Source organism: Procambarus clarkii, chromosome 22 (genome assembly GCF_040958095.1).
Source record: "Procambarus clarkii isolate CNS0578487 chromosome 22, FALCON_Pclarkii_2.0, whole genome shotgun sequence".
NCBI lineage: Eukaryota > Metazoa > Arthropoda > Malacostraca > Decapoda > Cambaridae > Procambarus > Procambarus clarkii.
The window spans coordinates 43,571,272-43,588,697 of NC_091171.1; the positions used below are offsets into that span (position 1 = coordinate 43,571,272).

The 17,426-nt window shown below is 41.2% G+C and overlaps 1 protein-coding gene across 8 annotated transcripts in view; it reads left to right on the top strand.

Annotated features, from left to right (window-relative positions):
* The first annotated feature begins 4,383 nt into the window (after nt 1-4,383).
* Nucleotides 4,384-17,426, top strand: part of LOC123761307 (uncharacterized) — a 183,572-nt gene continuing 170,529 nt past the window's right edge. For 3 of the 8 annotated variants that reach the window (XM_069328914.1, XM_069328913.1, XM_069328909.1), the window contains exons 1-4: nt 4,384-4,475; nt 10,363-10,427; nt 13,240-13,327; nt 14,264-14,333. In XM_069328914.1, the coding sequence (XP_069185015.1) occupies nt 10,394-10,427; nt 13,240-13,327; nt 14,264-14,333 (192 nt within the window). In that variant the 5' untranslated portion in view covers nt 4,384-4,475; nt 10,363-10,393. Of the gene's footprint in view, nt 4,476-10,362; nt 10,428-13,236; nt 13,328-14,263; nt 14,334-17,426 lie in introns of all 8 variants that reach the window. The other 5 variants (XM_069328911.1, XM_069328910.1, XM_069328912.1 and 2 more) reach the window with 2 other exon arrangements.

The following is a 17,426-nucleotide window of genomic DNA, read 5'->3' on the forward strand; positions in this document are numbered from 1 at the left end:
ACTACTACTACTACTACTACTACTACTACTACCACTACTACTACTACTACTACTACTACTACTACTACCACTACTACTACTACTACTACCACTACCACTACTACTACTACTACTACTACTACTTTTACTACTACTACTACTACTACTACTACTACTACTACTACTACTTTTACTACTACTACTACTACTACTACTTTTACTACTACTACTACTACTACTACTTTTACTACTACTACTACTACTACTACTACTACTACTACTACTACTACTACTACTACTTTTACTACTACTACTAATACTACTACTACTACTACTTTTACTACTACTACTACTACCACTACTACTACTACTACTACTACTACTACTACTACTACTACTACTACTACTACTACTTTTACTACTACTACTACTACTACTACTACTACTACCACCACCACCACCACCACCACCACCACCACCACCAACGTAGGAAAAAGTGAGGACCAGCGTAGGAAGAGAAAGCAGGCAGCACTACAAAATAAGGGAAAACCATAACAGAACTGCTTAAGCAGACACGATTATTCCTACAAAGCAGGAATAATTTAAGCAGTGAGATTGAAGAAATCGAGCAGAGACTGAAGCAATCATATCAGATTGAAGAAATTCAGTTAGAACAGAAAGCCATACAAGAGATAAATATAAACCCAAAATATTTCTTGACATTCACGAAATCAAAAGCAAAAACCATTGTCAGTATTGGATCTATTCTCATATGTGAAGGTTCATACACAGAGAATGACATAGAAATTAGTGAAATCTTAAAAAAAATACAGTTTGAGGACATGTTTAGCACCCCAATAAACAGCATAAAACTGGAAGATCCGGACATCTTCTTTATGCATGATAGCATGATATCCATACCCTGTAAATATGAATGATAGCAACAGTTACAACGTGGCAGATTTTGAAAGAGAAGTTGACAACATGCATTCAGCCCCGGGTCCAGATTCACGGAATTCAATATTTATAAAGAAATGCAAAGTGCCAATAGCACAGGCACTCAGTATAGTGTGGAGGAAGAGCTTGGACACGGGGGACACCAGATGCGCTTAAAGCAACAGATATAATTCCTTTTCATAAGGGGGAGAGCAAAGCATTTGTTAGGAATTATAGACCAATTGCACTAACGTCCCACATAATAAAAGTATTTGAGAGGGTGATCAGGACTCAGGTCACCAGTTTCATGGCGACCAATGACCTTCACAACCCAGGCCAACATGAATTTAGAGCGGGAAGATCGTGCCTCTCACAGCTACTTGACCATTACGACAAAGTCACTGAGGCATTAGAAGAACAAAATGCAGATTTGATATACACGAACTTTGCAAAAGCATTTGATAAATGTGACCATAGAGTGATAGCACACAAAATGAGGTCAATGGGAATAACTGGTAAAGTAGGACGGTGGATACTCAATTTCTTTAATTGAGAGTAATTGAGAGTAACAGTCAACCATATAAAATCGAGTCTAAGCGCAGTTAAAAGCTCTGTACCTCAGGGTACAGTCCTTGTACCATTGCTTTTCATATTATCATATCAGATATAGAAAAAAATACAAGTCACAGCTTCGTATCATCTTTTCGCAGATGACACAAAAATCAGCATGAAAATTTCTTCTGTTGAAGACATTGATAAACAACAAGCAGATATTAATAAAGTTTTCGACTAGGCAACAGAAAATAATGTGATGTTTAACAGTGATAAATTCCAAGTACTCAGGTACGGTAAAAATGAGGACCTTAAACAAAATACAGGGTACAAAACACAATCAAATGTACCCATAGTAGGAAAGCAGCATGTCAAGGATTTGGAAATAATGATGTCTGACGACCTAACGATTAGGGAGCATAACCAAGCAAATATTGCGACAGCCAGAAAAATAATCGGATGGATTACGAGAACTTTCAAATCCAGGGATCCCATCACAATGGTTGTACTCTTCAAGTCACTTGTGTTGTACCGTCTTGAGTACTGCTCAGTACTCACTTCCCCCTTCAGAGCAGGAGAGATTACTGAAATAGAGGGAATACAGACAACATATACGACATACATAATCACGATAAAGCATCGGAAGAATTGGGATCGTCCCGAAGCTCTCCAAATGTACTCACTAGAAAGGAGACGAAAGAGATATCAAATAATATACACATCAAAGATACTGGAGGGCCAGGTCCGAAATCTACACAGTAAAATAACAACATACTGGAGTGAACGATATGGAAGAAAATGCAGAATAGAACCAGTGAAGAGCAGCGGTGCCATAGACACAATCAGAGAGCACTATATAAACATCAGAGATCCGCGGCTGTTCAACGTCCTCCCAGCGACCATCAGAAATATTGCCGGAACAACCGTAGACATCTTCAAGAGAAAACCAGATAGTTTTCTTCAAGAAGCGCCGGACCAACCCGGCTGTTGTGGGTATGTGGGCCTGCGGGCCGCTCCAAGCAACGCCTGTTGGACCAAACTCACAAGTCAGGCCTTATCCCGGGCCGGGCTTAGGGAGTAGAAGAACTCCCAGAACCCTATCCAGGTACTACTATTACTACTACTACTACTACTACTACTACTACTGCTACTACTACTACTACTACTACTGCTACTACTACTACTACTGTACTACTACTACTACTACTACTGCTACTACTACTACTACTACTACTACTACTACTACTACTACTACTACTACTACTACTGCTACTACTACTACTACTACTACTACTGCTACTACTACTACTACAACAGCTAATACTACTACCGTGACTGAAATGTCGCGGCATCGGGAGAGGGGGTCATCGAAATGGGGCGGCATCAGCAGCCACTTTCACCCACAAGTAAAGTTATATCCCAGTACGCGTGTCTCTTTAGTAATGATCCTCGTGTTCTGTTTAACAGTATATGAAGGTGGGTTAGATTTTCGTGCTGGTTGACACGACGTTTCTTCGTCTCTTCTGGATGGCTGTGTGCCCAGAGGGAGAGGAGGGGAGGACCTGTTTGTGCTTCCATCCTTATAATCCTCCCTCCCACTTTTGTCTCTCCCTCGTTGATCTAATATACGATTTCTTAGGCCTAGTTTAGTATATATGCTCTATGCAGGTTTGTGTCAAGCTTATGCAAGTTTAGGTTTGGATTCGTTTTCTTGATTTATCTGAAGGCCACTAAGCCTAGTGGCCTCGACGAGGACAGGAAGGCGGCGGCTTGTCGAAGGTGTTCCACATTTGCCTTGATTTTTTCTATGTATATTTGAAAACGCAACACAGTTTTGGCAGTTATGGCTTCGACGGGTAGGCGGTTCCATGGGTTGTTAACCCTGTGGGTGAAAAAGCATCGCCTGTTCTCAGTCCTTCATTGTGGCTTGCTGACCTTGAAACTGTTGCTCCTTGTTTGAGTTACATCTGATCTTCTGAAATTGAATTGAAATTGAAATTGAAATAAGTTTATTGAGGCAAAATACACACAAAGGGATGAGGTAGCTCAAGCTATTCTCACCCCGTTCAGTACATCGTGTTAATACATACATAGACACACATCACAAGCAATAAACATATTACCAAACATTCTGAGAGATAAACATATACATTTCCTCCCTGAAGAACATTGCATTAACATCTTCTAACTTGTTCAGTATTTTAAAAGTTTCAATGAGTTCCGTCCTGTCATGCTTGGTTGGCAGTGTTGTTAGCAATGTGGCCTTCAACTGCTCCTGATACGAGAGATGACTTAGCTCTAGAATGACTTTTGTTGCCCGGTGTTGCATCTTCTCCAGAGCAACGATGTCCTTCTGAAAATGAGGACTCCAGGCTCTGATACAGTAATCCAAATGGGGGCGCACTAGAGTTTTCGTGTCCTGTACACAATTAATAGCGCTTAACGTGAACTTTGTTGGTTGCAACAGTCCATTTAGTACGATCGACCCAATAGTTGCTGAGAATACTATCATTTCAGGAGAATGGGCTTAGATCTCTCCTAAGACACTGATCGGCTGCCCTCATTTTCTCAGTCATGTGGCATATTCCCCTCAACGCTGTTTGCATCTACTCCCGTCTTCTTCCCCACCTTTATCATACCTCCCCTGCTCTCACTCTTCGCTTTATTTCTTTAATGTCTTCCCTTTCCCTTTTTCATCTTGCTGTTTTATCCTGCACTATCCTCTCCCTCCCTCTCCCTACTATCCCTCGGCCCCCCCTCCCTCATCCTACCCTATCCCCCCAACCTTGCCCATCCCCCTTCCAAACTCTACCCCCCCCCCACCCTCTCCTGCTCCCTACCCTGCTTTTTTTTTTTGCGGGTGACATTTAAGTGATTTACGTCACACAGGAAACGAGATTATGAAGCGCCTCGATAGGAAACCAAAGGCTCTGGAGAGTGTTGCCTCCGCAGAGACTCTCGAAGTGGCACTCCATATGGTGATTAGTGACTCGGTGGCTCCCTGCACGGTGGGTAGTGTTGTTGTATGGGACCCAAGGTGACTCTCAGTACGGTGGGTAGTGTTGTATGGGACCCACCGTGGTACTTCAGACGGTGGGTAGTGTTGTATGGGACCCACCGTGGTACTTCAGACGGTGGGTAGTGTTGTATGGGACCCACCGTGGTACTTCAGACGGTGGGTAGTGTTGTATGGGACCCACCGTGGTACTTCAGACGGTGGGTAGTGTTGTTGTATGGGACGCAAGGTGACTCAGTACGGTGGGTAGTGTTGTATGTGACCCACCGTGGTACTTCAGACGGTGGGTAGTGTTGTTGTATGGGACGCAAGGTGACTCAGTACGGTGGGTAGTATTGTACGGGAACTGTAACGTACGATTATGTTACGTTGTTTTGTAGATTAGATACGCAGAGTTTAGTGGTTTTGATATTTATTTAGTAGTCTTGGTTACAGCAGTCGGTTGTTGGCTGTGTCGTAGAGGTTAAGACGAAGTTTGGAGTAGAGCAGAGAGCTGAGTGAGGCCGGGGGTAGAGAGCTCGCATGCGGGGTGAGAGTCGTAGAGCACGGCGCTCTGAATGTGGGCGGAATCGAGGAGCTCCATGCGGGACGAGAGCGTTGACGCTCGATGCGGCCGGAGTCTGGCTGTCTGCTGTGTCGAAGCTGAAGTCTCTTGGAGTTAGTAGGAACTGGACACGCCGAGCGCTACATTCTTGAGGATGAAGATGTGCGGTAACTCACAAGCGTCTGTACTAATGATAATGATTGATTGATGAAGATTAAGCCATCCAAAAGGGGGCACGGGCATGAATAGCCCGTAAGATGATTATTTGTTTGTTGTTGTTTAAGATTCAGCTACTCGGAACAGAACGTTTCAAGTAGCACGGGCTATGGTGAGCCCGTATTGGACTTACCTGGCACAGGAGCGGGGCTGTAACTTCATGATTATTGATTGATTGATTGATGAAGATTAAGCCACCCAAAAGGTGGCACGGGCATGAATAGCCCGTAAGTGGTGGCCCTTTTAAGCCATTACCAGTATCAAGAGCTGATACTGGAGATCTGTGGAGGTGCGAATGCACCCTGCATGACGGGAGATGTCTCCCTTGTGAATGTGTTAAGATGAAGATGAAGCAACCCAAAAGGTGGCACGGGCATAAATAGCCCGTAAGTGGTGGCCATTTTAAGCCATTACCAGTATCAAGAGCTGATACTGGAGATCTGTGGAGGTGCGAATGCACCCTGCATGACGGGAGATGTCTCCCTTGTGAATGTGTTAAGATGAAGATGAAGCAACCCAAAAGGTGGCACAGGCATGAATAGCTCGTAAGTGGTGGCCCTTTTGAGCCATCACCAGTATCAATAGATGATACAATAGATTTTTAATTATTTAAAACTTACAAGAAAGATAAACGAGTCATAACAATTTTCATATTTATTTACGGTTTCACAAAGTCACTACTACAGTTATACGAAAGGCTGCCCGTTATCAATAATAGCAATTTCCATACAGCTCTCATTATTAAAAAAACGAATCAGCAGCTCAGAGATCTTGAATGCCAAAATAATCTATGCATTGAAGTTTTAATATTGGAGACTGCTTGTGCTGCAGATTGCTAAGTGCATTAGGTAATAACCCAAGTGCTGGGTTATTACCTAATACTGTACTTAAGTGTATTTAAAGGACGAGAGCTATGCTCGTGGTGTCCCATCTTCCCAGCAGTCATATAATGCTTTGAAACTACTAACGGTTTTGGCCTCTACCATCTTTCTTGTTCAGACTGTCTACCATCTGTTCGTGAAAATAAATTTTCTAATGTATTTTCGGCAGCTTTGTTTAGTTAGCTTAAATCTATGACCTCTTATTCTTGAAACTTCAGGTCCCAAGACTTCTTCTGTATCAATTTTGCGGATGTGCAGGCTATTAAACACATGGCTCTGTATGACTAACCATCCTGCGAGATGGGGACTTGTATTACCACTGCTACCTTATTCAATCTTGTGTTGTTGATATCCTCAAAATGCATCCGGAGTCTGCCAGTGCAGACCGCTTATCACATGCCTCTGTATGACTAACCATCCTGTGTGATGGGGATTTTATAGCATCACCTAGTTAGCTTTTTTGACACACTGTACTCCACTTCATATAGTCTAGGGTAGCTGCACTAATGCAGATGTACCTCATAACTTAATAAAAAAAAAAAAAAAAAAAAAAGGATTCCTGCTCTGGCCCTAGCTTCGGTACGCGACAGACGTGTTGCATCGGCGCTCCAGCAGTTGGTGTTGTTTGCCAGTTTCGGCCGGTTAGGGGCGGGTGTGTCTCTGCTTGCCTGTGCTGACGTGGTGTTACGATGGGGGTCCCTCTACCCCCTGTCGTCCGGGCTCAGTCTGTGGGACTAGAGTTCTCTGTGCGGGCTGGTTACCCGGAGATTGAACTTACCTGGCACAGGAGCGGGGCTGTAACTTCATGATTATTGATTGATTGATTGATGAAGATTAAGGGGCTTGTGAAATGCTCTCTGTCCCTGTGTTTGCGATTTATGGGGTCGAGTTGGTAACGGCCCGTAGGGCAATTGTGAAGTTCGCAGAGGAGGTGGCATATCGCGATTTTCTCCGGCGATACGAGGGGCGGACACTACCCCTGCCGGATGGTGCGGGCACTGTAACCCTCTCGGATAGAAGTGGTGCACTTACTTACATCAGTGTGCATGGGGCTCCCTTGGAGTTTCCAGAGGCTCTGCTACGGCGGTATTTCGGCCGGTATGGCGCAGTGGTTAGTGTGAGGGTGAACGTGGTGTCTTCTAGTCCTCTTAAGGGTGTGAGGTCTAATATTCGCACCCTGGGCATGAGACTCCAGGCGGATATTCCGTCCTCTGTGCGCCTTATGGGGTACAACGTTCGGGTGTTTTACGCCCGTCAGCCTCGGACGTGTTATCGTTGTGGTCTTTTCGGCCATCAGGCTGCTGACTGTTCTGCGCCTCCTGTTGCACCAGTGAATCTCTTCAGTGAGGAGGATTTTCCGCCCCTTCCTGTGGGGGATGATTCGGTGGGTGTGGACGTCTCTTCGGCTGAGGAGGTGCCCTCTGTAGCAGCTGTTGCTCCGCCTGTTGCGCCCCCTGTTGTTGCCGCATCTCCTCCGGAGGTTGTGTCCTCGCCTAGTGCTCCGCCTGCTCCGGCTGGTGTCCCTGAGCCTCTTCCAACTGCCGTTTGCTCGGACCCCTCGTCTTCCAGTTCTTCCTCTGCTGTGTCTGTCCCGGTCCCTGCGCCCTCGCCGTCTGTTCCGGCTGTGCTGGGAGCTGAGGTGGTTCCGGCATTCCCTCCTGTGCCTGGCCTGGTGCCCCGTGTGGTTGAGGAGGCTGCCGTGCTGCGGCGTGCGTCGGTTCGCTCGGCTGGTGCTGCGCGGGTCGCTGAGTCTGCCTCCGGGTCTGATGATGTGCGGCCCGAGCCTAAGCGTTCCCGGCGTTCTTCTGTGTGGGCTGAAGGTGGCGACTTCGACGAGTGTGGTCCTTCCGTTGACGGTGGAGTGGCTCCGGATGTGGTGCACACTACGGTGGTGGCGGAGGTACACTTGCCTGAGGATGCCGGTGCCGGCGTTTCGGCCTCCCCTCCTGGTCTGGTGTCCGTGGGTCCTGCTTCAGGTGCGTCGCCTGCGTGGGGTGGCTCCGGTTCTTCGTGGGGAGTGGTTCCCCCTGCTGTGGTTGGTGGTGAGCGGGGTGGCCTGGTGATGGTGTTGAGAAAGGATGCTCGCTCTGAGAGTTCTGTGGCCCCTTCCTCGTTCCCCGTTTCCTCGGCAGCGGTCTTGCCGCCTCTTCCGTCTCCAGCAGTCTCTTCTGTGTCTCCTGCGGTATCCATGGAGGTGCTACAGTCTCGTCGTCCGGCCCCTGCTCCTATGTGTGCGACTTCGTAGCAGTCTCGGCGGCCCTCGTCCGCTTCTCCAGTGTCGTCTGCTTCCTCGATGGGCGTAGGTGGCGCTCCCCGGCCTCGTTATGCGACTTGCGTCAGTGACCTCGGGCGTTGGCCGATGCCGCCCGATATAGATGTTCCTGAGTTTATGATACCCCCTCGGGCGAGGGGGATCAAAAACCCTACAGACCTTGAAGATTTGGTCTGGGAAGCTTACAAGAAGAAGTATCCTTCCGATGTTTTCCCGGAGAAGTCCATTTCTCACGCTGTTCCTCGAAAATGATTTCTGTGTGTTCTGTGTTTCCTGTTGTGTACGGTGCGGATGGGGGTGTGTGTGTGAGTGGGTGGGGTAGGTTTTGTTTCCCGGTTCCTGCGTGCTTCCGGTGTATGTTGTAGGTTTTCTTTGTATGGCTGGTGGGTGGGTGTGCGGTTCCTATGTATTTGTGTTCGGTTGTGGATGTCGTATGCGCTTGTGTATGTCATATTGTGTGCCCTTCAGGCTGTTGGCGAGTGCTCTTTGTTTGGTTGTGCCATTTTGTTTTGCCTTCCGTTTGTTATGGCGTGCTTTACCTGTTGTACGTGTTTGTTCTTTCTGTTTTGTTTGGGATGTATTGTGTTTGTACTGTTATGTTCCCTGTTGTGCCTTTGATGTATGCTTTGTTTTATGACGCTTTTGTTTTGTGATGTTATTGTGCTTGCTAGTTTGCCTTTGTATTATACTTTGCCATTGTATTATATCTTGTTGTATTATACCTTGTATGCCATTGTATTATACCTTGTTGTATGCTGTATTTTTCTGTGTCTTTATCGTGTTTGTGGTTTATTGTGGCATGCTGTCGGCCCTTCTGGCCGGTGGTCTATTGTTTTCTTTTGTTCTGTTCTGTATTCTGTGTTGTTTTTATTGTATTTAAGTTGCATGCTTTGCATGTAAAAACAAAAATAAAAAATAAAAAAAAATTGCGGATTCCCGTCACTGCTTTGAATGTTGTGATCATATCTCCTTGCTTTTATTCTTCTAGCTCTAGCATATTTAATGACTCTAACCTTTCCTCGCAGCTCTTGTCTTTCAGTTCCGGAAGTCATTTTGTTGCATGTGTTTGCACTTTTTCTAGTTTGTTGATGTGCTTCTTAACATGTGAGCAACATACAACCGCTGCATATTCCAACTTTAATGCTATGTTATAACATAGCATTAAACATATGCCTAGTTATACTCTCCTAGCTGTGCTTGCGGGGGTTGAGCTTCGGCTCTTATCACCCCCCCCCCCCTCTCAACTGTCAATCAACTGGTGTATAGGTTCCTGAGCCTATTGCATGGGCTCTGTCATATCTTCCGTACATATGAAACTGTGTATGGAGTCTGCCTCCACTACATCACTGCTTAATGCATTCTATTTGTTTACTACCCTGACACTGAATTTTTTTTATTAATGTTTATGTTTTTTTGGGTACTCGGTTTCCACCTGTGTTCCCTTTGTTCATGTTCTACCCGTGCTAAATGGTTTATTTGTCCACCCTGTCAATTCCTGTGAGAATTTTGTTGGTGGTGATCATTTTTCCCCTAACTCTTCTGTTTTCCAGGAAGGTAAGGCTGAATTCCAGTAGCCTTTCCTTATAACTCATTCCTCTCAGTTCTGGGACTAGTTTGGTGGCATACCTCTGAATCTTCTCTAACTATCTTGTGTTTAACTAGGTATGGACTCCAGGCTGAACTGCATACTTCAAGATTGGTCAGACTTGTATGATATACAAGGTCCTGAATAATTCCTTACACAAGTTTCTAAAGGCGGTTCTTATGTTAGCCAATCTAGCATATGCCGCTGATACCCTTTACATGTGGGCTTCTGGTGCATTAGGAATTGTGTTATGTGATGGGGGACATGTTTTCTTCTAATTAATTTAGCAATTTGTAGTGACAAATGTGATTTGAGTTGATCAGTGAGGGAAGAGTGGAGACACAAGTGAGATGAGTAATTGTTGACATCTTTACTTCAAAGGTGAGAGTGAAGACCATCGTGTGTCACCATCATGACACTCCCGTCGAGGTTCCTCATTATCATGGGTGAGTACCATGACACTGTGGTGGGACCTCTAGGCCAAGGTAATTTAGTGTAGTTACTTATGGTTTCATAGTCAAGCTGAGAACCATTATATAACTAGGTGGGTGCAGATTAAGTGTGTATATATTTTATCACCCACATAATTTAAGGTTTTGACATGTCTAATACATTACTTGTGTAGAACCTGTTAATTTTAACAACATTATTTGTCATTACACTGCTAGATATTATCACCACCTCAGCATGAAAATTACTAGTCAGACCACTTCTGCTAGCACTACCAATTTTGATAATGGGTGAACACATGCCAGCCATAAGAAATCTCAATTGGCTTCATTTATATTGGACTCGACCCAAGGATGGCGACTTACACTAAACACAATGATAAACATTGTTTGGTTGTCTGAAGGTCGTGTCTCGCAAATTGATCAAGAAGAGAGAATCAATTGATAGCAAGTAAAGAATTTATTAATTTATTATATTTTTATTATATTTTTATTTTATTTTATTTACATATACAAGAGTTCTTACATTATTGTAAAGCCACTAACACAAATGAATCTGACTGGAGAAATGTGGTAATTGGGATACCACAGGGGTTCATTTTAGGGCCCACCCATTTTGTCATATATTCTATGTCATCACTGACATAGATGAGAATACGTTATTACAAACCACATCATCAAATTTGCAGATGACACAAAGATTTATGGTAAAGAGGGAAAGAATGATGATATTGAAGCCTTACAAAGAGATCTACATGAACTCCACAAATGATTGGACTCGCAAAGGCTTTTTAATATCGACAAATGCAAGACCTTGCATGTGGGGAACAGCATCCCACACCACAACTACCAAATTAACGACATTTCATTTCAGCAGGATGATGAAGAAAATGACCATGGGGTCAAATTCCACCAACTTGTATAACCTGCTGATATCTGCCATGTATAAACTTAAAGAAAATTGAAGTCTGTTTATTTAAAATTACTTCTGCGGTTCTGCTGTTCCATCCAATATGTAATTGTCATTTTTTCCTTTTCTAGTTCAATTCATGCTTTTGATCTCAATTAGTTTGAAGTCTTAATTTTTAAGTGTTTTCCCCACATCTTGCCCGATACACTGTGCATATTAGTTGCTCTAGGGCATAGTATATATACTAGCCAGGTAAATTAAGTAGCTCTATTTAGAAATCCAACATTCTGTTTATAACTCATTTTGTATGTATGTACTTTTACCCGAGTAAACATTATTACAGTATTATTATATTAGTCATTGAAAGCTGAACAGCAGGTAGGAGCATCAGTTAAAAAAATAACCAAATCCTTGGAATAAACAAGTATACCTTTGCTTTTGATCACATAGAATTTCTCTCTGCACCACTATAACTTTACTTAGCTCCATATTAACTTTTAAGTTAATCTTAAATCACTCCCACTTTAAAAAATATTTCAACCTCTCTCCATTACTATATTGCACTGCTTAAATAATTCACTCTCGGGGGACAGGCAGCCAGAGTGTATTCATACACGTTACGCTTTCATTGAGGCCCCCCCCCCCTCTCTCCCCAAGATCAAATTACTGACCCGGGCCAGGATGCAATAAATGATGGCACTTGTATGTATATATATTGAAAACAAGCTGACTAACTCCTGAGTACCTACATACGGGTAGGTACACAGATGTATTAGGTGATAGGAAATGCAGCCACCCATTTCTGTCCCGCCCGGGATTTGAACCTAGAATTCTAGATTGTGATTCGAGAAGGAACCCGACTGTACTACCGAGACCCTTCTGAAAAGAACTGTATTGTGTGTACATTTAATTCTTACATACCATTCTTACATCGATCGACCTCCCTCATGATCCTTCTGTTTATATTTTGATTAATGAGGAAGTTTATCACACAACCCTGGCATTTACCTACATTAATATCCACCTTGTCACTTGCTGTATAATTCATTCTTGTACGTGTCCAACACACAATAGTTTTATAGGGTCTGTGTGGAAATACAGAAGTGAGAAGATTCAAATATATACTTTAAACATGATATATATATACAATATAGTGATGCCCAAAATTATAATATATTTGTGTTGTACAAAATGACATAAATTGGATTGGTACAAAATTATAGATAAAATGAGATTTAAAATTATAGTGGGTTTGTACAGAATGATAGATAAATTGAGCTGGTACAAAATTATAAATTGGGTTAGTACAAAATGAGAATTTGGATTGATACAAAATACTGTAGTAGATTAATTGGATTGGTACAAAATGAGATAAATTGGGTTGGTTCAAAATTATACATAAAATGAGTTTGCAAAAGTGAAATGACAATGAATGCTAAATGAAGCTAACTCAATGAGGTATTGTGCTGTATATGTTAAAAACACAGTGGCCTGCATGGAATTAATGAAACAGCAATACTGAGAAAGTGTAATGGGAAAGTGATACACAGGAAAGTTGTGCAATAATACAAATGATGATTATCTAGGAGTAACATGGGCACTTTGAAGGATAGGTTCTCCAAACATGCTCATCACTGTCCAAAATCATTCTCTATTAACTATATGAAATGCATTTCAAAGGCTGTTTAATATATATTACAAAACATTGTGGCACCTGCATGTATCTTGAAAATATTTGGAATAGCTATGAAAATATTTCTGATTTGTATTTTTAATAAATGATTGAGAATAATACAAATTACGATGAAAAGGGCAGAGCTTATAAAGTATGAGGCCCATGTGTTAACTATTGGTTTTAAATAAGTATCTTAAATTCCTAACTACCTTGCCTTCCAGCAGTGGTGGTGGGTGTGGTCACAGCACGGTACAGCAGGGCCTCAGAAAGGTGCAAGACCTTCCATAAACACAGGAATAGTGCTCCATACCGGTAACATGAACAAATGAATTATTTTTGTTATCTTTATACTGGATTATACAGGTGCTTCCTCTCTGGTGATTGTTCCTTCACAATTGATAACTGCCATCACTTGTTTGATAAATAATAATAATAATAATAATAATAATAATAATAATAATAATAAAGTTATGATAACAATTATAAATAAAATATTATTGACAAATGTACTCTTGTACAATAATAAAAAGTATATCTTGTACAATTTTTGTTGTATTTTTTTGGTATTTATATATGCAAGAGTTGTTACATTCTTGTACAACCACTAGTACGTGTAGCATTAGAATAATACAAACTATACAAAATTATTGTATTGTTTAATGTAAAAAAATCTTCATTAAGATCTGGAGTTTGTGTAAGCTGTTCTTAGATATACCAGCTAGAGTATATAAGATTAACTTGCTGGTGGCTAAACTAAGAAATATCCTGTTGTTATGTAGTCCTTGTGAAGGAAGCGTGAAATGGAGAACAGGGATTTATAATTTATTCAGTATTAAACTGTTGTAGTTTCTTTAGAAGTTAGTATTTATAAAGATACTGAATATATAATTTTGATCAATATTCTTAACAATGCATTTTTCAAATGCAAATGCAAAACTGGTCATTGCATCAACTGGAATACAGCTATTTTATTTAATTACTGAATGTAATTTTATGAAGGTGAATCTGAATACATTGCTATTTGTAAAAAAAAATTAAAAGATTTTTGTATAAACAAAACGTATTGCTTGAAAAATGTGTTATAATAACTATATCAATGTAACTTCAGAGTATAACTTTTTTTTAAATATTGTACTGTACATTATTTGATCTGCCAATAACAATTAATGAGCTCATATATATGTACTTAAAATATCCTTCACACATGACCATATGCACAGCCTCATTCTCACCTATTTAATATTTCAGGTGTTATTCAGACTGTGTGACTGGAGCGGGGGAAGACCGCAAAGTGTTCGGTACGGGGGTCTACCATGAGGTGAGTGGCACCGGTAGTACAGTACTTTTATGCAACGTGATAGTTTATCGAGTGTCAAGCATGTACCTGGCACAGAGAGGACCCCAGCAATTGTGTACCTTAAAGTAACAGGTAGTTAGCTCATGGCATGGTCAGCACGTACCTAGTACTCTAACATCGCATCAGGCTTAGATACCCATGTACATGGAAAATAGGCTTACAGGTTCCGGAAGATGAGAGGAAATGTCAGCACTGTGGAGAACTGCCCGACAGACCACTGGAACATTATCTAACACAGTGCACAGTTACAAACCCATCTAAGACTTCAACTTAGATTCACCAGAGCAGAAGAAGTTGTTAAACGCAAAATCTTCCTGAAACGACCATACGAGTCATAAATACTCATACTTCGCCCAAGTAAAACAGAAACAAGTAACATTTAGTGGGCCAGCCAGAGGCTTAGGGCCCGCGCAGGAATATCCCTGAAAAAAAACGTACCTAAGACAAATTGGCTTCCAAGTTGGACATCAAAGAGATTTATTAATAAAATATAATTAATAAAATATAATGTTATAAAATAATATTGTGGTGGGCTTGCTATGGGGAATGGGTACTATTAAGGGGTAAGGGTAGTTAGAAGACAGAGTTATCAAATATGGGAGAGCTAAAAGGCCCGGCCCCCAAAATAAACTATCCACAGTAATAATAACTTGCTACTAGACCACATATGTCAGTCTAAGGGTTGATCAATACACTCCCACACAGGAAGAAGAGATACTCTGTTCTAAGGTACTTATTTATTAACCCCTTAACAACCCCCCATACACACTCACACCAGTAACAATAATAATAATTACTTTACCACACTACCTTACGTTAAAAGCCTTGGTCCACATAAGCAGGATACAAGGTTTTACACTGAACACAAGCTAGGGTAAAGCTCTACTACTGAATAACTTGAAGTTAGAGTCAGCTTAGGGTAGGGGACCACGTGGTTCCAATGGGACCCCCTTTAGAATAACTAGTAATATAAACTCTAAACGCACCTACTACACACAAAATAAGCTACTCTACACATAGAACATGAGTATGCCAGACATGCATAATAATGTGCTCAATATACTTATCTTGAACAAGACACAGAAATAAGGAAACGAAGAGGAAGGGTAGGAGGTGCCTGTCCACACCACGCCAGCTCAGAAAAATATGGATTCTCTCTCTCCATCCCCCCAGCTGGCTGCTGCCGGCATACTGCTCAACTAATTGTACCGCAGCCCTATACCAAGTTTACTCAGGTTTACTTTACAAATGATTAGAAAGTATTAGTAAGCATAGTTGGTGCCTATGTTATTATTTAATAATCAACCCCCAGCTCAGTCTTTAAATGCTCTTTGAGAAACAAGAATAGTCTTACGTCTGGCAGGGAAGATACAAACAAAGACACATCGTGTTGCGATTTCCTACTCTAACGTAGCTTAATTAGTTAAATTTTGACCTCTGGTTTCCACTGAAGAACCCAGGGCCGTAACATCTCTATTAAGTGATGTCCTGGGGGCCAAATTTAACATACATAAACCAGAATCAGGCAAGTCATTCCTGGGACCAGCCTGGTATTATATTACTCCAGGACCAGCCAACACACTTCTTGGGGCCAGCTTGGTAATGTATGAATCATTGAATACATAAGACATTTGAGTGCTTCTTGTGCCACAAATGGAACAAGTTGTAATTTCTGGTATAGTTGAGCTAATACAATTTAGTTTTATCATACAGATTGATGTTGACTTGCATTATAATAAATGCTAAGGTATTTATTTTTGCATAGTGGGCTGAGGGAAATTATTATTACGCCTTATTGTAATTGATGGCTAAAATACATTGTATAATATTACAGTATACTATTAAATAATACATAACTCTCCAATTATCCAGATCTCTGGGAATAACAGACTGGATGACGTCCACATAAAACCAAATACTGTAAACAGTTTATTTATTATTTATCTAACAAATAAATTTGAAAGTTTGCCTTCTTTGCATTTGGACACTAATGATCTGCATTCAACCAAACTTTGCATAGCATCTTGGTCTGACGCTATCTAGTATCCTCTACCCTCTCCCAATCTACCCACTCCCCCTCTTCCCTCTCTCTCAATCTACCTCCTCTGCTCTTTATTATAAACCAAACCCCTATGCCCTCTCTCCCAGTCTCCCTCAATGCCCTCTCTCTCCCACTCCATTCCCTCTCCCAATCTATCCCCACTCCCTCCCAATCTTTCCCCCTTTCTCCCACTCTTTCCCCTCCTAACACAGAAGAATTTGTCTTTGAGAAAGTGAGGTGAGACCTTACAAAACGCATCAATAGGCGTAAGACCCAAATAATAAGTAGAAATGAACTTTGGAGAGTTAATTTTTAATCTTCCTGCTACAGTGAAGAAAAACCTAAGGAATATCAAGAAGATTCATACCAGAATCATAATTCTAAGACTTTCTGTCGGTTTGCCTAATATGCCGAGTTTGCCTTATAGGCCGAGTAATTTTCTTTATTCTCAATAATTTGCTTCCAATTAGTTTATTTGAATTATTATTAATATATTATGTTAAGAACATGCATTATTGACTCAGTTGTGTTAGTTTAGGTTAGGTTAAGATAGGTTAGGTTAAGTTGGGTTGGTTAGGTTTGGTCAAATATCTACGTTAGTTCTAACTCAAATTTAAGAAAATTAACTCATACATAATTAAACAGACATCTTTATAATTTCATAAGAAAAAATATATAAATTCAGGAAAACTTGGCCTATTAGGCAAATCGGACATTACATAGTAGGCCAAGTACTGGTTCTGGCTACTTGGTACAACATATATTTATATATATATATATATATATATATATATATATATATATATATATATATATATATATATATATATATATATATATATATATATATATATATATATATATATATATATACGACATATATATATATATATATATATATGTCGTACCTAGTAGCCAGAACGCACTTCTCAGCCTACTATGCAAGGCCCAATTTGCCTAATAAGCCAAGTTTTCATGAATTAATTGTTTTTCGACTACCTAACCTACCTAAC